The 22,652-nt window shown below is 36.2% G+C and overlaps 1 protein-coding gene across 3 annotated transcripts in view; it reads left to right on the forward strand.

The window, feature by feature from the left end:
* UBR5 (ubiquitin protein ligase E3 component n-recognin 5) overlaps positions 1–22,652 on the forward strand; it is an 85,576-nt gene that overhangs the window by 23,661 nt on the left and 39,263 nt on the right. For 2 of the 3 annotated variants that reach the window (XM_040087422.1, XM_040087444.1), the window contains exons 7-16: positions 609–768; positions 7,239–7,388; positions 9,323–9,534; positions 13,893–14,009; positions 14,089–14,199; positions 14,910–15,064; positions 16,933–17,050; positions 17,828–18,012; positions 18,783–18,892; positions 20,486–20,598. In XM_040087422.1, the coding sequence (XP_039943356.1) occupies positions 609–768; positions 7,239–7,388; positions 9,323–9,534; positions 13,893–14,009; positions 14,089–14,199; positions 14,910–15,064; positions 16,933–17,050; positions 17,828–18,012; positions 18,783–18,892; positions 20,486–20,598 (1,431 nt within the window). The remainder of the gene's footprint in view (positions 1–608; positions 769–7,238; positions 7,389–9,322; positions 9,535–13,892; positions 14,010–14,088; positions 14,200–14,909; positions 15,065–16,932; positions 17,051–17,827; positions 18,013–18,782; positions 18,893–20,485; positions 20,599–22,652) is intronic. The other variant, XM_040087457.2, reaches the window with a different exon arrangement.

The raw sequence follows: 22,652 nt of genomic DNA on the forward strand, positions 1-22,652 counted from the left end.
GCTTAGTGGAATAAATCAGAGTTTTCTGGTTTTTTGTAAATTCATTTCATCTGATGTTTGGAAGGTTTTATCTGCATTTGCACTTTGTTAATAAAAACTTCAGTATTGCAGAAAGTGCTGATAATACGTCTTTAGAAAGAGAATGATGAGAAAAATAGAGTCATTAGGGTGGTTTTGTTTGAAGGGCAGTGGAAAGAGAAACCAGTGTAAAAGACAGGGATTGAGGTGTAGTTTTGGCACAGCAATTGATTGCAAACTCTGTTGATTGACATACTAAGTTTAAATACTTTATAGAGACATAAAGAACTCTCTCAAAACCAGATTCTGCTTATTATTTAACCACACCATTAAACATTCCAAGAAGTAGATTCTTTGATTCCACTAGGAAATTTAGTGCCAAAGTTGGAGTTCAGTGGCCCTAACTGGAACTGAGAGAAGGCTGGATATCAAGTACAGGATGCTGTGAAAATTTGATATGAGCCTATGTCTGTATGTACTATTACTGACTCTTGATTCTTATTAGACTTCTTATAGAATTAAGCATTTTCTTATGACTAGTGCTTGGTGAGCTGAGAATGACCGGTAACCAATTCACTCTGCTCTTACAGGCACAAGTTGTTTTACAAGGGAAGTCCAGAAGTATTATTATCCGAGAACTCCAGCGAACAAATCTTGATGTAAACCTTGCTGTAAATAATTTGTTGAGTCGTGATGATGAAGATGGAGATGATGGGGATGACACAGCAAGTGAATCATATCTTCCTGGAGGTTTGTATCCTGCAACTTTCGATAAAGAAATGCCAATATGTTCTTAGTTCTCTGCGTTTAAGTACTGACAGCAAGCTCTGTGCTGTGCAAGGCGCACAGTGAAGACAATTCTTGCTTATAGGAGCAAAATCTAAAGATGTACAAAACAAAAGATGGACTGGGATGTCTTGATTGATTAGGATAGCCACTGAAGAATAACTGTTGATACTGTTTGTGGGGAACATGAAAGTTACCTTTTCTTTTAGGATCCCAGGCTTCATAACGCTAGCATTACTTTTGTCTATTTCGCTGCTCAATGAGATGCTGAGACTGCTGTGTGGCTTGCTCATAAAAGCTAATTCTAAAACTTTCTAGTGACTTGCATGTTTTTCACTAATAACGTGTATTCTTAATATTTATACTAGTTTTTAGAGCAAAAATTACATTTTTTTTTAAATCAGAAAGCCTTAAGAGAGGGCAAAACAGTTTACAGTGGTTACAGTTGGATTGAGAATTTATTCTTCATCTCAAGTTCCCCTTATAAATGCTGTTCTAGCTATAATGGCAAAATCCTGTAATATAAGTGCAGCTATTTTTGAAGTACAGTCTGTCCCATAAAATTGCTTTTTATAAAAGACTTCAAATCTTCTTTTGCATTGGCTAAATAATTTAGGCAACCTTTTCTTGCTGAGTGAACAGATTTGAAAGCAGCCAAATCCAGTGTTGTGTTAGTTGCTCTGCACAAAAGGAGCACATTTGAACTCTGACTACATAGTAGCTTTTCTTCTGTATGTCAAAATGATGTTTTGATATTTTTCTAGTAAATGGCTTTTTGTTTGGTTTTTTTTTTTTTTTTTCTGCTCATCTGGTTCACCAGGAAGGTTCATGGGCTTTGTCCATCTTTATCTTGTCAGTCATGTGATTAGAGAATGTATTTTTTTTAATTTCTCCAACAAAAGCTTTGCATTTCATTTTGCTTCTTCTAATTTTAGTTGCATCTGTCAAGCATCTTTATTTTGCTGTAGAATCAAAATTCTTTTGGTGAAAGGGATGAAAAATCTTTAATCTCAATCTTAATGTTTAGTGATCAGCTTAATAGCATTAGACAGATGCACTGGAGGAAGTAAATTCTCCTAAGTTTCCAAGTGTTCAAAGCACTTCTTAGTCTTAAGCATAGCCAAATGCATTCCTCCAGAACTGACCTTCAGAAGATGAATCACAGTTAGGAGCTTCTACTGTAAATGAATGCTTCTAACCATACTAACCAGCCTTCTAATAGCATTATCTGTTCTCTGAGTACCTCTTGTGATCCTAAGGATTAATTAATAAGGACTGCCTGACAACCTGTGACTGATAACATTTATTTGAGGGTGACTCCACTGCAGTCTGTGAGTCTCATCTATTTGAGATGGGTTACAGTAGTATGCAGAGTTTCACTGTCCTCACTGGATGTCCAGAAAAAAAAAATTCTCCTTGGCTTAATCTTTAAATCCCGGTTCAGAGTAAATTTCCTGTAGGGGATTGCAATGTCCTCAAATTATGTTTTTCCCCTGTTTTACCCCACAGAGAAATTGGGTTAATTTTTTCCCAGTTTTTATGGGAAAAGATACGGAAATGATGACTGAAATGGCACTTGATCTGCCTTAATGCTAGTCTTCAGAGATGTAATTTCTGATTTGTAGAGTGTGAAAACCTTCTCTGTCCTAAGTTCTACAGGTGAAAATCAGTTTGTTGCACAGAAACGAATTAATTCAGTATCTGAAACTGATCAGAAGTCTAGCTGAACACTAGGCAGTGCTGTCATGACTCTACTGTTGAAATATTGAATAGTAAAAATTACCAGCTTTGCTTGTGTCACATGACTATGCCGGCTAGTTTTCAGGAAAACCAAATGGCCAGAGAAAGTTGCCTATAGCTCTTTTTAAAAGTATTTTGCTATAGAAACTTTGCAGTCTTCTTGCTTTCACTTGTCATCTCATGTCTGAATGCCCCTTTGCAACTAAAACATCAGAGAAAACTGTGGATAACTGGTAAATGCTATATGCATTCAGTTGTCAGGCTTTTTTATTGTTCTGAAAGATAAATAATAATTTTTAAGATTATATCAAATTATGTTTTAAAGCTTTTTGATTTTCATTTGAAGCAGAAAAAAGGCAAACGACAAGACAGAATTTGCCTCTGGACTTTAGAGGCTCTTGCATTTTAATTAAAAGCATATGTTAATTTTGTCTTTCTGCCTACTGCAAGTCTGATGTTTTGGATCCTTAAATTTAGGGGTTACTTCTCTAAGCTTTCCAAGATAGAAAAACTTTTTTAAAAGCACTTTACATATGATTTTAAAAAATAATAAAATCATTAATATGCTGAGATACTTTCTGAGTACTGTGAAATTAATAAATTCTTCTTTAATGGATCATAATTTCTTAACATATCAGTTGTGATGATTCCAGGTAGTATTGTAAACATTATACACCTGACTTCTTTTGAGGTAGCAAAAAACATGTTTAATCCTTCCTGAATTCTTCAAAATTTCTTGAGCGAAGTGCAGAGCGTTGCTTTTCTGTACAGATTGCTATCAATGAGTATCTCTTAAATATTTAATTTTGGATCCCAGTGTACTTTGATTTTTGGCTTCTCTAATCTAGTCCTGTTTCTTTCGTTTTATGATAGTTAGCAGAGAGGACTGTGGGTTCATTTGTTTCATAGCAAATACATGAGGAGAATAATCAAGGTAAAAATATAAAGAATGAGATCATTTAGCATAGGAAAGACTCCACAGCCTCTGTGAGGGTTCTTGTGGGCTTAATATTCTGTTAATATTCTGAATAGAGGTGCTGTAGATGTTAAAATGTTCTGTTGTTTGTGTAGTTCAGAGGAGTGCATATTTTCTCAGTACCTCCTGCACGGTACAGTGGGTTCTCGCTAGTGGGACTTGTGGAACGTGGGTTTTACAACATCCAGGCTGCTTTGCAGAGAAGAGAGGTGGGCTGGTGCCGCAGCAGGACTTACTGTGCTGGCTTCCAGTGAGGGGAAGTGGGAACTGCAGCTTAGTGTAGGATCAGCTCAGTGGTTTGCCTTTGGGGAAAACAATTAGATAATGGGCTTGGGGAGTTTTTGTGGTTTTGTTGTTGTGGTTTGGTTTACTTTGTTGTTGGGTTGGATTTTTTTTTTCCTCTGTTTTTGTGAACTTCAAGTTGGGTGATATTTTGAATAAATATTATCTTATCAAGAATGAATTCTGGAGTTGTGTTTTAGTCTAGTTTCCTAGGAAACCAAAACAAATGTTTCTCTCCTTTCACTGTCACAGTTTTGCCCATTTAATCCAAACTTGAAAGAGGAGGAGGTACTGAACACATTGAATACTTGAATATTTTGTAAAAATGTGCAGCAGAAGAGGGGAGAGAACTTACGATTTTGCCCTTAAGGGAGAAGGTTTTAAGTGAGCTCTACTTGAGATCAGAATTGATCTAAGCAATGCCTTCAGTTAATGAATCTGGTGATAATGCTTTTTGAATTGCTGCTTATGTGCCTACTGAAAACTAGGGGGCTTTATTGATTTCTTTTTTGTGTGGCTATTTTTTTGTTTGTTTCTTTCTTTCCTCTGAACTGGATATCCTTTTTCTTCCAATTTTCTACAGTATTTAGTAGTAAATTTTCTTATGAAAGTAAGTTTGTCAGAAGTATCGTACCTAGATGTGAAGGGAGCAGTCTGATTCTGGTCTAACAGCACAAAAGATGAATGATATCCCATGGGATTTGTCTGAAAAGCAGGAAAATAAAGACATAGAGAATAGTTTTTTGTGGGGGTTTTTTTGGTGGTGATTTTTTTTTTTTTTTTTAACTCTGGATTCTTAAACTGGATGTAGCCTTGCAGTATCTGTGTTTTCACAGCGCTAAAAAAATTCCAGTGATGTTTGAAGGGGAGTGGATTTGGCTCCTATCCCTACTGGTTTTAGCACCTTTCTTTGCTGATATAGAAAATGGAAGAAGGGGGATCTCTTTCAGAAATACTGGAAGAAAATTAAAATCTGATTTGAAGCTGAAATGAGAGGGTAAGAAAAGGCTTCATTTCGTTACTCATCTTAATGCGTATTTAGCCCAAACCCACATAGTTTTGGTTCTTATGTCTGATAACTTGAATTTTTACTTTTTTTTTTTTTGGAAACACAGCTAAACTCAAGATGCCTGACCTGGTGGAAGGTGTGTGTGTGTGTGTCACAAGTTAGCATGTGTTTTCTGTCAAGAGGATTTCTCACGTAGCTTACCTTAAAAAAATCCAGTATTGTCTGTTTTCAATGAGAGTGGAAAGTTCTTTTCTGTACTGGACAATTTGGTTCCTAGAAAGAGATCAGAGTTCTTTGTAGCTTTTTTCCTGGACGCTGACCAAAAGATACCAGAATTAGTTGCTAGACTATGAATGGGTTGGAGCTTACCTAGGAAAAGATGGTTGTGGGAGGAGGGAGCAGTATGTCAATACTGGGAAATAAAACAGAGTTTCATCTGTGTTCCCAGCTCTGGAAGTCTGTTACTTAGGAGTTGACACTAAAGGTGAGGTGTGCTGCAGCTTTATCATTGTGAAAAGCCAGTAGCAGGCAGGGTAAGGGTACTCTGAGTGATCTGAATTGTTTCAGATAGAGCCTGTTTGCCAAAAGTGGATTTTCTTTCTAAAGATTTCCATGCAGTCTGTCATGGATGACTTCCTAAAGTGTACCATATGAACTATGGAGTCCCAAATGGTGTCCTTTTAGAAGCACAGCCTGCGATTGAGTGGATCACTTAATTAATGCAAAAAACATTTAGGTAGGTCTTGCCTTGAATCCACTGTGCTCACTGGTTTACAGTACTGTTTTTCTGTGGACAGTCGGTGGTATCTTCCTGTAGATAAGAATTTAGAAATACAAGGATGAATATTCTGATGTACAGGGATGTGAAAGTCTTAAATGAATTAATACCAGCTCTAGGAGCAGACTTCTGGCTCCTTTTCAGTTTTTGGATATCTTCTACTTTGTGTTCCTCCCTCCATTTCATTCCAGACACTGAGAAGAAGACCCCTAATAATCAGATTCTGCTGTTAAGAATGCTTGCTTTCTAGCCACAGTTTCATTTTATGCCTATGAGATAGAGGCTGAGAACTGGATATGCAGAAATTCTGCGTTCTCCTTCCAAGTTTCCTGAAGGGAGTCTCTGTATAGCCTCATATGAACTTCATGGGTGCTTTAAGCAGATGAGGTTGTTCTGCTGCCAGAAGGCACTATCCTGCCATTCCCTTGCACAGGGGTGAGATTTTTGGGCTTGTATGGGCTAGTGAAACTTAATTTGGGGAGCTTGATTTTTTTTTTTTTTTTTTTAAGTCAGATTTACTTGAAAGTTTGGGAGGGACAGGACTGTTTCCTTTGGCAGCATGCAGTAGGGACTGGTCAGCTTTGCAGCATATGGTGAAGCTCCACCCTTTGGGCTCTGATTACTCCATTAATTCAGTCTGAATATTCCTTCCCACCGTACTTCTCTACCCAGTAAATTCCTGTTTCAAGCCAGCTGTAGATTTAGAAATCCCCTCTTGTCCCAAGGAGGTGCCTGCCACAGGGGTAAAGGAGGAAAGTAGGACTGCCCTTTTGTAGCAAGATGGTGTCAGGTTCAGCTGTCTTCACAGTCCATATTGGTGGCCTTCAATCAGTCACATGAATTTCCAGTAGCCTCTTTTGTGTGTGGATAGAGGCTGTATTGTAGTTAAAGGAAGGAGACTGTTTGCATTTTAATGATGATCATTACTTCAGGAAAACTCAAGTTTTCTAACATAGAAGCTGGAGCAGTCACAGTATTTAAGTTTAACCTTTTGGTTTAGTTTGGTCTTTTTTTTTTAAACTGCATGGTATTAAAACACTGTGCTTTTTCCAGATAACTGTTCTTGTTCTTCATGTAGCTACCATTTAAAGCTTTGTGTTGAGAGCTGCAAGTTGCTAGCTTATGAATTAAATGAGTTTGTCATTCTCTGAAAGAAACATTCCATGGAGAAATGTGCAGTCATTGGCATCAAAGATGTGGCTGTGCCTTTCTCCATCAGCTCTGTCCTCCCTTCATTCTAGGTCATCTTGGGAGTTCTGCATCACGTGCATGAGTGTGTGGGCACATGTGTGTATTTGTCTCTATCTTATTTTAGTGCTTTGTTCTTTCAAGTGACAGTCAAAAGTTTGAATTCCTGGGATACAGAACTATATGTTTTGGGGAAGTCTTGTTTGGGAAATGTACTTAGGTAAGTGACAGAGCAGTTCTTGCAGGGAAGCTGGTTTTGTTCGCTAGTTCACCAAGCTTGATTGTAAATGTGGTTGCATAGGAGGCACATGAGTTTGCACTGGTGAATCTGAAGAGCAGAAATTCAGTTAATAGATAGGAATTTTTTTTTTTTTTTTTTTATATTTGTTTAGTTGATGGTCTCTCTAGCTGATGTTTTAAGTAGCTGATTATTCACTTAAGACCCTTGTCTCCTCTTATAGAGGATCTTATGTCTCTTCTGGATGCTGACATACATTCTGCTCACCCAAGTGTCATTATTGATGCTGATGCTATGTTTTCAGAAGATATTAGTTACTTTGGTTATCCATCCTTTCGGCGCTCATCACTTTCCAGGCTAGGCTCATCCAGAGGTAATTTTGCACCTTTTTTCTTTGTAATAAGTAGTTTGCTGTGGAAAAGCTAGTGATAGTACACACTGGTGGTTTAGATGCTGATTTAATGTGAAAGTAGACTGTGATATGTTGTCAGATATAGAGTAGACAAGTAGATTGTTGCTCATCAAAATTTTTAATGAAGTCTGACTATTAGCAGGTAAGTTCTGCAAGAACATTGGTAGTAATATATTTTAAATATAATTGTTGATAACTGGTGTTGCGAGGTGTTATAAAATTATTGCATGTTAAGTTTAAAATAAACTGTAGCGTGTATACCTACTAATACATAGATTGCATTACAAATATATAATTTGGCTCAAAAATTAGTAATAATCAATGACACGCAGCATTCTTAATACCTTTTTTTTTTTCTTTTTTCTTTCTTTTGGGTTGCTCTTTGTACACTGTTCTTCACCTTTCCTTAGTTGTTCCATGACAGAAGTTACCTTTATGGAATGAGAAACTTTAGATTATAAGGAGGGAGAAGAAATCTAAATTTTAGTTTTTTGAAGCATTTTTATAGTTGGACAAGGAGAACTATTTGGCAGGCGATAAGAAAAGCTCCTTGAGCAGTGTTAGGGCATTTTTTCTTTTAAGCATTATACACTTGAAAGATTTATAACAGACCATGCAGCAATTTCTTATCCTTTTGAGGCTATTGCCACAAATACCTAGAGTATTTCCAAACTGTTAATCCAACCTCTGGTGTGATTGTTTATTTAGTACAGTTTTGTTGCCTTTCATGAACATATTTTAATATATTAATTGCTGAACATGTAACTTTCTGTTACAAAATTATCAGTCAGAGGTCAGTGTGATGTTTGCTAGAAAATAAGTACAGCACTTATATGAAATACATCTGTAGGACAGGCTGTTGTGTTCAGCTATTGTAAAAACTTTCCCATTTGTCTAATACAGCAAAAGACCCAAGACTTGGCATAATCCATTGAAACTATGATACAATAGTGCAGTCATCTTGTATATGCAATTTCAGTTGATTTTTGTGAGCATAAATGAGGTACTTCCTAGGTTAAATGCATTTATGTGCATGTGCGAATATTCAGCATCTGACATAACTCCTTCTAAATTCCTCCTTTTTTTTTCCTTTTCTAAGGTTATTCTATATAAGATGTTATCACGAATTTTATAGTCCTTATTTTCCATGCATAGAAAGTTAGTTTGATTACCTGATTAAAAAAAATTTTCTGCATGAGCGAGCTGCAGAGTACTGGCTTTAGACAGTTTATAGTCCCATTGGAGGAGAAACATTTTGGTAAGGAGCATTTTCCCATGAGGATCCTTTTAGAAACTTGTCTGACTCTTGAAAAGTTTTCATTTAATCTACTCAAAACAGATACACTTTAATTTATTTTCCAGTCCTAAAGAATATTGCTTTAAATGAAAGGGGTTGGATTATCAAACATGTATGAGAGCTTTTTTTAATGCTTGCTTTCTTTAACCTTTTTGAATTACTGTTTTAATGGGAAAGCTGCTGTAAAACTCTCTAATAAATACTCTTTTATGGTTTGCATAAAGCTGTCTGACAGACTGTATAGCCAAAAGATTTTTTTATTGTTGTAACTACGTTGATAAAACTACAAAACTGCATATTGTACTAGAAAACTTCAAATAGATATGTTCAATGTATCTGGCCTCTTATGATGTAAGTGAAATCTCTCTAGCATTTTTTCATACTGTACAGAACTATAAGCCTTTATTTCTAACTTATTTTATGCTTAGTAATTCTAAAGTACATAATTCTAGAAAGAGTTAATATATTGAATGTTGCATGTCAGGACTCTATTTTTAATCTGTGTGAGTAGATTAACTGCTGTTAGTTGCATCCTGAAGGGTCTTTACTAGAGAGTGGCTTACTTTTATCCCACTGGTGTGACCCAATTGCATACCAGTTCTCCTTCTTCCCTTAGAGAGAGACTCTGAGCTGTTGCGTGAACGTGAGTCCGTTTTACGTTTGCGTGAACGAAGGTGGCTTGATGGAGCCTCATTTGATAATGAAAGAGGCTCAACAAGTAAGGAAGGGGAACCAAACCTGGACAAGAAGACTACACCTGTTCAAAGTCCTGTTTCTTTAGGAGAAGACTTACAGTGGTGGCCAGATAAGGTATGGAATTTTCTTAATCGATTATTTGCATGCTGTGCAATAGATCTACTTATATTTTTTTTTTCTGAATAAGTACTGGGAGTTGCCTCTTTGACTATCACGTCTTAATTTTGTGAGATAATGTAATAAAGCATATTCCTTATTTTGCACTTAGTTAAATTACACAATTAATGATACCCTTATAGCTTCACTACTGCTAGTAGCGTTTTAATTTCAAGATTCTATTTTCAAGATTCTGCTGTAGATCATAAGGCTTGGGGTTTTTCTTTTTCTTTCTTTTGTTTATTTGGGTGCTCACAAAGCCTTTAATTGGCAGTAGGAAACTCATGAAACAATCTAAACTATGCTTCATCAAGGAAACATTTTTCGATATGCATTATTATTCCTAGAGATACTTTCAGTTTGAGTGGATTGGGCTTTTAAACTACAGTGGTAAAAATTTGCATTTATTTGCAGTTGTGTTTTGAGTTGATCAGTAACTTGATTGCTCCTTCAAAATCATTTGGCTTTGATTAGCTGTTTTTCTTTGTAACCTTAATTCCATTTTCAAGGCAAGAAGTAATTACTGCAGGAGATAAAAGTAGTAGAAACATCAGCTGTATGTTGGTCTGTGGCCATTGTCATTATGGATTACCTAGATGTCTGGGAAGATGAGATTTTGAAAACCTAAATAAAATAAAACCCAAACCAACCAATCAAACCAAAAAACTTTGTAAGAATGGAAGTGATCATCTTTGTTCAGTAGACCAAATTTTGTTGACTTGGTCTAGTGTTCCTGTTTCTGTCTGTCCACAGGATCTGTGAGGTTGCTCTTTTTTATCTGTCACACTTTCTTTCTCTGTCTCTGTTCATTGCAGACTAAATCTAGATAGAAAGCTTGAAAGCAGAGGTGAATATAGAGACTTATTCCTGCTAACAGCAGCATGACTTTAGATGCTATTGTCTTATTTTGGGCATTCAAACTGAGAAATTACGAGACCTAAAAAGAATGTTTGTCTAGTAGTTGTTCTCTACCAGATTATTTATGTCTGAAGTGTTTGTTCTTTGTTTGGTTTTGGTTTGTTGTTGTTGTTTTGTTTTTCCTCATCTAATAACATTGAACTTTTCTGTCAATGAAAGTTGGCAGCTTTTCTCCCCCTAGCTTAGAATGATAAAATCTAGCTTGGGTAGAGAGATGTTTCAGGAATTTAACATCAAAGAATAAATGTAGTTTAGATTTGGAATATTGACTCATCCTTATGCGTTTTGGTAACATTACTCTGGCCGTTATTACTGGTGTGGGGGGTTTTTTTTTGTTTGTTTTGCTTTTTTATCTAACTGCATACCTGTGCAGTTTATAGATACTGAACTTCTTCCCACTTACCTGTTTGCATATCACTCATATAAACCCCAGCTTCCGGGCTTCCAGTTAAATGAAGGTGTCTTATTGGAAAGGCCTTCCTTTTTTATTCAAAAGTAATTAAACTTTCCATCATTTCCTTCAGCTGAACATTCATAAGAAATGGTTCTGTGTCTTTCCTGCTATAAATACAGTATGTTAGTAGTATTTTCCAACAGAAATTCTTCAAGGTGAAAATTCTGAGGAGGATGGTTTAGCAGAGAGGTCAGTTCAGATGTTTCTTCCATTTTTGAAAACAGGAAAGAGGTCTTGAAAGGATAATGGAAAAGACAGTAAGCTAGGGGGCAAGTTTAAGCACACAAGAAACCACTACAAAAGAACCAGTCATATTTGCAAATATTTTCCCTTAATTTTTCATTATTTTGACCTTTAGCATTTGGGACAGAACTCTGTAGAAGGCTGTGATGAGGGTGGTTAGCTTTTATTTGTGGGATGTGAAGTACCAACTTGAGAGGCATGGGAGAAACTTCTGGAAAGCTGATAGTACTCCCAAATGCATAAATTTTACCAACAATCTGAGACTGGCAGTGTCTAGACATGTTGCTCAGGTACTGAGTTTTCTCCACCAAACATATGTCATCAACTGCTCAGGAATCCAAATCAATGAGTACATTCTTCTGCTATTTCCAGTGTTACAGTGTAGTACTACCAATCTACACCTGCACTGGATCAGCCTTGTGCCCTGTGTATCAGAGCCATGTGTATCTGTAGTGCAGTAAAGGCAAGTATGGCCTTTACTATGGCTGGTTTTTCCCTGCTTCACTGTAATTTAGGTGCAAACCAAGCCTTCAGTTTTTTCAAGTAGGTATATTCTGTTTAGGTATTGAAATACTAAGATTTTATCAGTAGTCTACATCATCTTCAAGTGTTAATTTCTCTGGTCTGAAATCAGAATTTGTAGTTGAACACAGGTCTCAGATGTACAGAAACAGAGCTGTTGTGTTGTTTGTGTATCTTTGGGCAGTTGGTTGAATGACCCTCTGGAGGTGAATGTAGCATTGATCCTGAAGCACTTAGGTCACAGCTGCTAGTATTTGATGGAAGGGAGAGAAAAAATTTGATTGGCAGATCAGTCTAATACTCAGCTTGTGGTACAAAGCTGTTTGTTTTTAAAAGGTATGTTAGCTAGATGAAAAGTCAAAATGAGAGTTTCTTGGAGCAAAAATTAATTGCTTTCCATACTTAACTCGGAGGCATTAGGCCAGCTAACTTTTGGAGATTCATCTATGCTGATGAAGTAAAGATGCATCTCATTAGACTGCAGTAGGTTCTGATGAGAATTCTTTCTCAGAATATGCAATGTTTATGCCATGACATGTATTAATAATCATGACTTGGATCAGTATTTGTGTTACTTCTGTGCTGTGCTGGCAGAAGTCCTCCAGAACAAAATAGTTCTCCAATGATCTAACTAATTCTAGAGACTCTTATCAGGATATAAAAGAAAATTGCTTGTGATTGCTTCTGTCCTTTCCTCCTGCTGCTTTTCTTTTTCCAAAAATACTGGTGAGCATTTTGTAAGAGCTGTACTGAATTAATCCCGTGTCACTCAAGGACACACTCACACCTTTTGGAATGCACACTTCTGGGCATGAATACAGTAAAAAAATAGTGTAAATCCTGACTTAGGAAACTAAAAATGTTTCCACTTTTAAACTTCTATGGTGAAAAGTCTCCTAATTTAGAGGACAGATAAATCTACTGGATTGTGTGGCTTTTTTAATGGCTGAGTTCAGTTTCCCCTCAGATGGTTGAAGTACTTCAGTGTGGTGAATTGTAATCTGAGAGTCAGTTAAAGATACTGATCTGGGAGATAACCACTGCAGGGAAGACTAGATACCATGTACCTGTCTTTCAGATCTGTAGCTGTAGAAGACAGCATTTGATTTTATACTAGTTTAAGTTGGGAAGTTTTTTTCATTTTTTGTGAAGCTGTAAGTGGAAAAAAATCTGTTACTAGGAGTAAGGAACTTCAGAAAGAGCATGTTTGTCCTAGAGCTGCACTTGCTGAGGAGCAGTGAAACATTACAAATGTTTCCCAGTAAACAGATTTTAATGTTTTGTGAAATCACTCAAATTCTCTGTAGTTTGAGATCCATTTCAATGCAAGGAGGAACAAGAATTTGTAAAAGTGAGGTTGTAACATTGCATAGTTGCTGCAATATTAATACAGGACCCAATCTAAGAAGCAGGAAATTTGACCTTTGAGGTCCCTGTAGGTACAGGATGAAGCAAATGCCCAAAGTGATGCTACGTAAGTAGTAGAAAGATACCAGATGAGTTTTGATAATATGTTAAAAAGGAGAAAAGGGCAAGAGGAATAACCAATAATTAGAAACTTTTCCAGCATGTCGAGTTATAATGATACAATATTGAGACATAGCACACTGATTTTTTAAAAACTTGACATTGTTTGCAGTTACTTACTTTCAGAAGTGAAAGATAAGAATTGTTTAACTGATGAAACAGTGAATTTGATAATTGATTTCTTGGGTAGCTTGGAAGATACTTTCCTGACTATACTTAGCAATGGAACAGTGGAATTACATTGCTTTTTTGTTAACTTCAAACAGCCAGAATTTCAAACAGAAACTTTTTTTTTCAATGTTCCAGGTGGAGAGATCTTCTCAGCTCTAATTTTATGATCAGTGTTGTGTTTTTAAAGCACCATGTGAGCTCTTAATAAACTGTCCAAATTAATTGCCATGTATATGGTATTGCCAAAGTTCAGGAAAATAATATCTTTCTTTCTTCCCTCACTTTATCAGAAACAACGACGTTTTGTATGTGGGGGCATGCTGTTTGTGAGACAGTCTGGATATATCTTTGTTTTCAGGTTCAACATTCATGGGTGGTCTGAAAAAAATCCCAATTCCAAGTTGATTTTTTTGCATTTATATGTTTTTATAGATGCATTTATAATATCATTGCCTTAGACTTTGTGTTTCTGTGTTTGTAGGATGGAACAAAGTTTATTTCTATCGGAGCTCTATATTCTGAGCTTGTGGCTGTCAGCAGTAAAGGAGAACTCTATCAATGGAAGTGGAGTGAATCAGAGCCTTACAGAAATGCACAGGTACTGTATAGCTTTCAATATTCCACTTCTGAATTATTTATATGCTTTGAATGTCTAAAATACGTTTTTGTTTCTAAAGAATCCTTCGCTACATCATCCACGAGCCATGTTCTTGGGGTTAACCAATGAAAAGATTGTGCTCCTTTCTGCAAATAGTATTAGAGCAACTGTTGCCACAGAAAATAACAAGGTATGAAATGTTTGCTGGTTGCTGAATTTGACAAAGCTGGGTTTTTTCAATTGCATGCGTATATTATAGAGAAGTTGTTTCTTCAGCTTCATCACTAGAAAGTACTTAATTCATTTGCTCATTCCTTTCTTTTCCTCCCCATCTGGTGTTTTGTAGAAATGCGAAAAGTTTTTTTAAAAATATATCTATCAGACTTAGAGCTGAAACAGTGAAAAGATACCTGGTTTACCAGATTATCTGAAACACTTGAGTTTTGGCTGTTACAGTAGAAACTGACTCTGGTTTGAAAACAGAGATGCTTGTTAATGTTCTGTAGAGATTTAGTAGAAAAATTAAGGACACTAAAGCTTTCACCCCAGTTAGAGGGAACTTGAAACTGATTTGGTAAAGACACCAACACATCTGTGTACTTTATGACAGTTTTCTCCTTTTTTTTTTTTTTTTTTTTTTTTTTTTTTTTTTCCCCCCCCCAACCTTTTTTTTAAGGTTGAGGACTGGAAATAGAGAGGAAAACAATTCTGAAAAGCTCTCTTTTGGGGAAAGAAAAGATGGGTATGGGATAAATTTCCAAAGGGTATTCTTGTTTCTTTGTTTTGTGATGCATTTTTTCCCTCCTTTCAAAACCAGTATATACTACATTAAAGATGCAACTGATGTGCAACTTTTTTTTCCCTCTACCTTCTCTGTTCCTTTCTTTCCTTCTCCCTTAGGTTGCTACATGGGTAGATGAAACTTTGAGCTCCGTAGCCTCTAAATTAGAGCACACTGCCCAGACATACTCAGAGCTTCAGGGAGAGCGGATTGTTTCCTTACACTGTTGTGCTCTTTACACATGTGCTCAACTAGAGAACAACTTGTATTGGTGGTAAGTAAATACTGTGGTTGTGTACAACAGTGGATGCTCTGGATGTCTTCATGTCTCTGGCTCTGAGAAGCATTGCAAAACTACTGAACCACCATTGTTCTGAATTTGGTAAATCTGAACTTGATCTTAGGTTCCCTTTATAAAATATATATATATATATATCTTTTTTTTGTTTTTTTTTAATCCATAAAGCTTTTGGATCCAATTATAACATCTTCAACAGAATAAGGTCATTCTTTTAGGAGATGTGTATAAATGGTTTAGCACTCAGATGTATCAGAGAATAATCTTCTCTATGCCTTTTGGGTGTTTTTCAGATTATAAGTATGGGACAAATTTACCCACATATGAGGTCGATGTTCCTCTGTCTGGCTCTGTTAGATGATTTGATCTGTTAGTTTGTGGTCTAAATCTTAAAGAAGGGGGAAATAACATTGAATGTTCCCTCTGGAGTTTGTCATTAAAATATAAGCCCTTTAAAACATAAAGTATTAAATGTTAGGTAAATTGTTTTAACTAACAGCTTCATGATTAAGAAGCTTATGCTGAAAAAACCCAAACAAAACAAAGCAAAAAACAAACCCTCAAAAATAATACTTCCAGAAGGGCTCTGAAATGAGTTCCTAATTTAAGTGAATTCATTCAGTAGTACTAATGCATTGTCAGCATGCATTATTTTTCAGTGTGTCAGGAGTCATTATGTATCATGCCGAAAGTTCAAGTGGCTTTGAGGCATGGATGAGTTAAGTACTTGATGATAAGCTAGAAATGAGAGCATTGAAAATTAATTGTATGAAACATCTTTCTCATTAAATTCTATTAACTCTGGTAAATATTTAAGTAGACTTGTAGCTAGACTTACAAACTTCTGGTTCTTAGCTCTTTCATTATATCATAGCTGACATGGCACACTTTAATTACTCTTTATATGGGAGCTGCTAAGCCGTAGCATTGCAGATATGTGGCTATTAGAACCTTCCATATTTACTGGAATACTTGGTACAAAATACAAAAATACTTACTAGCATTTACATGTAGTCTTTGGAAGCAATTTATGGTGGTGATTTTATGTTACCAGCCTGATGCAGACAGAAGCTTCTGTTACTATTGATAACCTTAGTTACAGTGATCTGTAGTACAGGAGACAGGATTTCAGTTTCCAGTGTTTCACAGGACTGATGTTTTTTACATTTTACTTAACATGAAGGAGCGTCTTGAATCAAAGTTTTTCACTGTATAAGCCATTGACTAAAAAATGAATATGTTTTACGTCAAGATAATAAGCATGCTTAACTGTGTATGCAGGCATGATTTTCAACTCTACCGAGTGCCTCCAATTACAAAAGAAGTGTGTTTTTACCACCTCTTGCAGTGGAAGTCTGTCATAAGAGTCCCAGACTCCTTCAGCCGTGTACCCAGAGAGAAAGTGAGGCTTTTAGAATTTAAACAAAACTCATGTTCCCCAAAAATTGCAAATTCTGAAATTATCACTAGTTGGGAGTAAGATATCCTCAAGTTCAGAGAGGCAGTCTGCATCTTGAAAGCTGTGACTGGAGTTTACCCCTTGAGACAGAGGTTTTGCTGTACTTCAGACTGGAGGGAAAGCCATTTGGCAGTGAAAGAAGTTGTGTGCTCTGCTGCTTCCTCCTCCTCTTTATAAATTGGGGTAGTCGGGATGAATTTGGAAAGTGGGGGTACATATGGAAAAAGATGACATTTCTGCAGTGCTTTGAGATTCTGGAGAAGGTGGCACATGCACTTGAATGTTTGCTCATGATTACATTAAGCAGAAGGAATAAACTGTTCAAAAGTTCTGAACAAAGCTTTTCTTTCACAGCCTTTTTAAAATAACATGCATTTTTCCACAGGGGTGTAGTTCCTTTCAGCCAAAGGAAGAAAATGCTGGAAAAGGCTAGAGCAAAAAATAAAAAGCCGAAGTCTAGTGCTGGTATCTCCTCTATGCCAAACATAACTGTTGGAACCCAGGCAAGTACATCTGTCATCAGTCACACTTTTACTATGCTGTATGATGCTCTTAAAAAAAACCACAACAAAATTAATTAGCACAAAAGAGATAGCAATAATGTGAAATTAAAACAGTATGCTTGAATTATATGACTGTAAATGGATGTGTCCTGTTAGTATTGTTACTGTTCTACAAGTATGAACTGCACAGAAGAACAAGCTGTACTCATGCAAAGTACTTCTGTTTTAACTTACCTGCTGATTCTGTATTTTACGAGAAAGTAAGTATAGAAGTACAATTCCCAATAGTACAAATAGCTTTGTAAATAATTAGATATTTAAATACCTACAGTATTAATGTCTGGGTTTGATTTATTTGCAGTGTGATTGACTTTTGGTTTGAAGCCTTTGCCAAAATGGCTAATAACTGGTACAGAGAATTTTTTTTTGATTAGTACTAGAACTGATATGAGACAAAGCGACTCTTTCCCAAGGATTACATTTCTTTTGATTCCAAAACCATTCTAATTGACACTGTGAGTCTCTGTTATTGAATTAATTGTTCCTTTTGAGTATCTAAATATTGTGCATTAAACAGTTTCACTGCTGAGGCTGTTGCCTTCCGCTATGAATTGCACAACAGCTTCTTTTTCTGTACATAATGCTGACTTTTCTCTTCACCTGATTACCTGAGTTTTCTAGTTTGACGAGTATGTATGCCACCAAGAAAATAACGTACATATGATTTCCCTCAGAAGAATTCATTTTTCTCATAGAAATAAATATTTCTGTCTATAGGTGTGTTTAAGAAATAATCCCCTTTATCATGCTGGAGCAGTTGCTTTTTCAATCAGTGCTGGAATTCCTAAAGTTGGTGTGTTAATGGAATCTGTTTGGAACATGAATGACAGCTGTCGATTTCAGCTTCGGTCCCCTGAGAGCTTGAAAAACATGGAGAAGGCCAGCAAAACTACTGAGGCAAAGTAAGTGTGCAGAACACATGTGCATACACACAGATTGTTTATTTGATACTCTCTTGAACTGAGGAGTAATAATGGAAAAGGAAGGTCAGATTCTTATAATTTTGAAAATTTTGCCATCTTTTTAGTGTACTAGATTTCTTGTCAGCTTGGCTAGACGTACAGAAATGCCCACTGCAGGAGAGGTGTCTCACTTGGTGAAAGTACTGTGTACGTGTGAAATACAGGAGGAGAATTAAATAAAGGCATGCCTACAGTGTTTCAGAAAGTTTCCAAGATTTTATATTTTAGTAGCAGAAAATGGAGCCAGCTGTGTTTCCCATTTCTTTGTGAAATTAAAAAGATCTGTTTCAGCCCCTCCATAGTTTGAAAAATTTTTTTGGGGTTGACAGTTGCCATTTAAATGTTTCTTAAAACAGATTTAAACAATTTCAAGTAAAGCTTGAAAATGTTTAGCAGTTCTGGAGTTTCAGGTTATTGTATAAAGCTAATAATTCTTTCCTCAAATGAAGCTCATCCTGTTTATTTTCTGTAATAGCGTATCTATGCTCAGTTAATGTTCAAAAGCTGCTCCCTGGTTAAGCAGCGTTGCGCCATCCCCAGCCTCAAGATTTATAGCCTTGTCAGTTAGGGTGGTTGTTCACAAGTGTGGAGTTACTTCTGTAAGGTATTATTAAAGAAGAAGAGCTGGGATACACTGGCACTTTGCCCATTGTCACAGAAAAGATTCCACTTTTTATTTGCTTCATTCTAAGTACTAACTTTTATTCTAGACCCGAAAGCAAACAGGAACCAGTGAAAACTGAGATGGGTCCTCCACCATCCCCAGCTTCCACTTGTAGTGATGCATCTTCAATAGCAAGCAGTGCATCCATGCCATATAGTAAGTAATGTGTACCTCAGAGTAAACTTTAATAATTGTATAGGTGTTTCCTACGGTGATTCTGTATTAATTTCAGAATCCTTTGGTCTTTCAGTCTGTACTGCAGTATAGATAAAGGCCTTTGTAATAGACTTTGAATAATCTGTGAATTGTCAGCGTTAAATAAATGTTTAAGTTGTGACTCCTAGATGTAAGGTGTATCTGCACAAGCGTAACAGGTCTCCGCATCAAAAGTATCTTTCAGGAGGTGATCAAGAGGAAATTATGAAGATAAATTTATTTTTAATTGCTACGTGATAATGAGTTTCTTTGCAGCCCAGAAATTGAACTTGTTTTGGAAAACTTCTTTAAAGATTAAGCTCCTGGTGAGCAGCTTGCCTTGTAGTTGAAAGTCAGCGCTGAAAGCAGTAGTTTGTTATCTCTTTACAGAAAATGTCTAAAATGGGACATTCTACAAAAGCAGTCAAGGAAGTTTCGTAGTACAAGTTGTGCCTAAAAACCGGAAGGGTGACATCCAAATTCATATAACTGGATTCCTTAAGCATTTTTTTCTCTCAATTTAAACACATAAATTTATCCAATGTAATTACAATGCCATCATTTGAGGAAATCTTCTCCCTGCAGCTTTTCCTTCTAATGTTCACAAACTGCAGTTTTAAGAAGCATTGACCTAAAGATTCAAATGGCCTCATGCAGTGACCGACAATCTCACGTGCTCAGATCTGCAGTACTCACTAATTTTACTAGAAGCCTTTTGCTATTGATTTCTTTTGCAGTTCATTCAACTGTAATTTTCCACTGACTACAACTTTTCCTGGGCTTTTGAACTAGTGTTTGAAGTTAACTGTGCAATTAGCTTAGATGTTCTCTGCTTCTTACTTTAAATATGTTGGTAGTATTAATTACACTATATACTCGGAAGATTAAAGGTTCTTGTCAGTGTTAATTTAGCCATGTTATGTATTTAGATTTGATTCTGAGTGTACTACACTTGCTGCTCAGATAAAGTCTGCAGCAAAGCCAACTGTATTGAAATTGCCATTAGCCCAAATTGCTATTTTCTGCCTCATTTGCTATTCTGCTAGAAGTTTACCAAGTAAATCCATATGTGGTAGGCAAGCAGACTTTGTAACGTTGGTATAAAGCATTTTATCAGGGGTGACTGAATGGTCTCACAGTGTCAGCCATTTTACTCTCAGCACGAATATGTGAGCCCTGCCAATACAGGGCTTGTTCCTTGTATTTTAATTTTTTGTAGTCTAGTAACTTTATTATTTAAAATGAAAAAAAAAAATTGTAGTCTAATTACTATCTTTAAAAATTGCTTTGCTTATTATGTTGACTTCATTAGTTCCAAATCCATAGAAAAACATGAAAGTGACATGATACACTTGTTAGGTAGCTCTGACTCCTAAAGTTGTATTCTTGTTAACTTAATCTCGTTAACTTGTTAAATTAACTCTTGTGAATTTCTACATTTGGCTGCTGATAATCTTTTGGGGGGAAAGGTTTGGTGTTTACTGAACGTTGCATTTTGATGCTTTGATTAAGGATGTCAAGTCTTTCTTTGTGGTAATAACTTTTTTGTCTCAGAGCGACGACGATCTACTCCTGCCCCAAAAGAAGAGGAGAAAGTGAATGAGGAACAGTGGTCTCTGAGGGAAGTTGTGTTTGTGGAAGATGTTAAGAATGTTCCTGTTGGCAAGGTTTGTCTAAAATCTAAAATACACTGTCCCACTGTTTTTGGGGAGGGGGGATTAAAAAAGGTTTTTCTTTTAGATAAGCTAATTGTTTAAAAAAAATCTTACTTTTGGGGATGCTTGAAAGTGTTTCTGATGGGCATGAGTTTAGCTGTGTTTATATTTGTCCATAATATAGTGATAATAATAGAGCAGGTGTGTTGTGAGTAAAATGTGATACATCTCAAAAAATTCTCGTATTTTTAGTTGAACCACAATATTAAGAAAAGCAGATGTGGTTTTATCCAAAATATTGTTTTGTTGTCTTGAGCAATAACTCCCACGTGTTGAATGAGATTGTGAAGGGTTCCACCTGTTGTGACTGACTTTTACATATACATAGGTCGAATATTTGGGTGAGTCTCATGTTCTGGCAGCCAAAGAACAAAAACACTTTTGTTAGAAATTACATGCCTCATTAATATAAAGTTATTTGATTCGTTACTTCAGCAAATCCCTTTGTTTAATCCTTGTAATGTTTTCATTTCTTCTCTAATAAACGTTTGCTCTGACTCAAGAGCCATATAGAGGGAAATACTTCCTTTTCTCCTTTGGCACTGTTGTGTGATGTTGGGAGGGATTAGGTCCTCTAGACAGTTCCCTGGTGTGCTTTTCAAAACTTAAAGCAATGAGAAAACCAGTAAGGTTTTCCTCAAAAGGAAGAGATTGGGTTGCTTTGTACTTGATTCATAGAAAATTTTAAAAAGTGTTATCAGAAGGGGATCAGTAACAGAAAGCAGCTGAAGTTAGTAAGAGTGATTTTACTTGCATCCCTAATGGATTTACTTGTGTGGCAGTGTAAGTTTGCCTTGAGCAGTATCTTTGAAAGGAGCAGTGAATTTTCATTATCAAGTTTAGGTAATTTCTGCAGAAGGGAATATGGAGCAACTTAGTTCATTGTAACACTTTAGTTTCTGTAAATAAGATTTTGAGATCTAGTTGAAGTTGACAAAGCCATTGTTTTCCTCTTACACCATCTTTGGGAAAGTCCCTCTTGCCCTTTTCTGTTCTTGTTTTAGATCCTTAGATTTTCAGTACAGAGACTGTTCTACTATTTCTGTATACAGTTGCAAAGGTGTCTGTGCATTGCATCAAGAACTACTATAGTCAGTATAAAAAGGCTTGAATTTTTATGTTTATATTTTCACTGGAGTACTGAAATCAGTAAGTGGCATGTCTTCTGAACAGTTACAGGTGCTGAGTGACAAAAATGCTTATTTTCCTTCATAAAACATGTTGTCCTTTTCCAGTGATGTACACTGCCATTCATGTTTTTCTTTTTATGGTTTTGTAATACTTTATCTTTAGAGCTTAGGTAGAATCCAGCAGACAAAACCATAATTATTTTTTGCCTGGTGGTGTCCAGGTTGAAGTCAGAAATGCAGTATATTACAAGGCAATAAGCAAGTTTAAGCCTTGATATATGTTCTGTTTGTAATTTGGATCAGTTGTGTGATTGTATGAAGAAAAACCAGAGGCACCTTAGTCTGCAGGAGATTTACCCTTGGCAGTCTTCTCCTGCACCCTCCAGAGTAGCATTGTTCACTCTAGAATAGTAATGTTTGTAATTGAGCTTGTTGTGAGCTGAATTAAGTACAGAGAAGACTTGAATTATGAATAATTGTTTGAATGTGCATGTACAGAAGTTCAGACTGCAAAAACATGATTAGATGGGTTTGGGCTCTTAGGACTTCACGAGTTATGAAATTCTACCCTTATAGAATCCACCCAGATATCCATTAATCTGGTCTTCTGTGGTCTTCTGTTTACTGACTGACAATCTGAAAAGTCACATCTTTTATATATTTTTATGGGTGGCTTCAGTGGCATGAACATCTTGCATGAGAATAAATTGTTCCAGTGTAACCTGGGAACATGTTAGCCTTGGTGTTTCAGAAAATTGGAAAGGCTTTGTTATTTCTTTGGGTTTTAAGAACTTGATGTTACAAAGTGTGGTGTCAATGGAGCAACGCTAAGCTTCTCTCAAAGTGCTGTCACCCAGTAAAATATGAAATATGTGG

Source organism: Hirundo rustica, chromosome 1 (assembly GCF_015227805.2).
Source record: "Hirundo rustica isolate bHirRus1 chromosome 1, bHirRus1.pri.v3, whole genome shotgun sequence".
Taxonomy (NCBI): domain Eukaryota; kingdom Metazoa; phylum Chordata; class Aves; order Passeriformes; family Hirundinidae; genus Hirundo; species Hirundo rustica.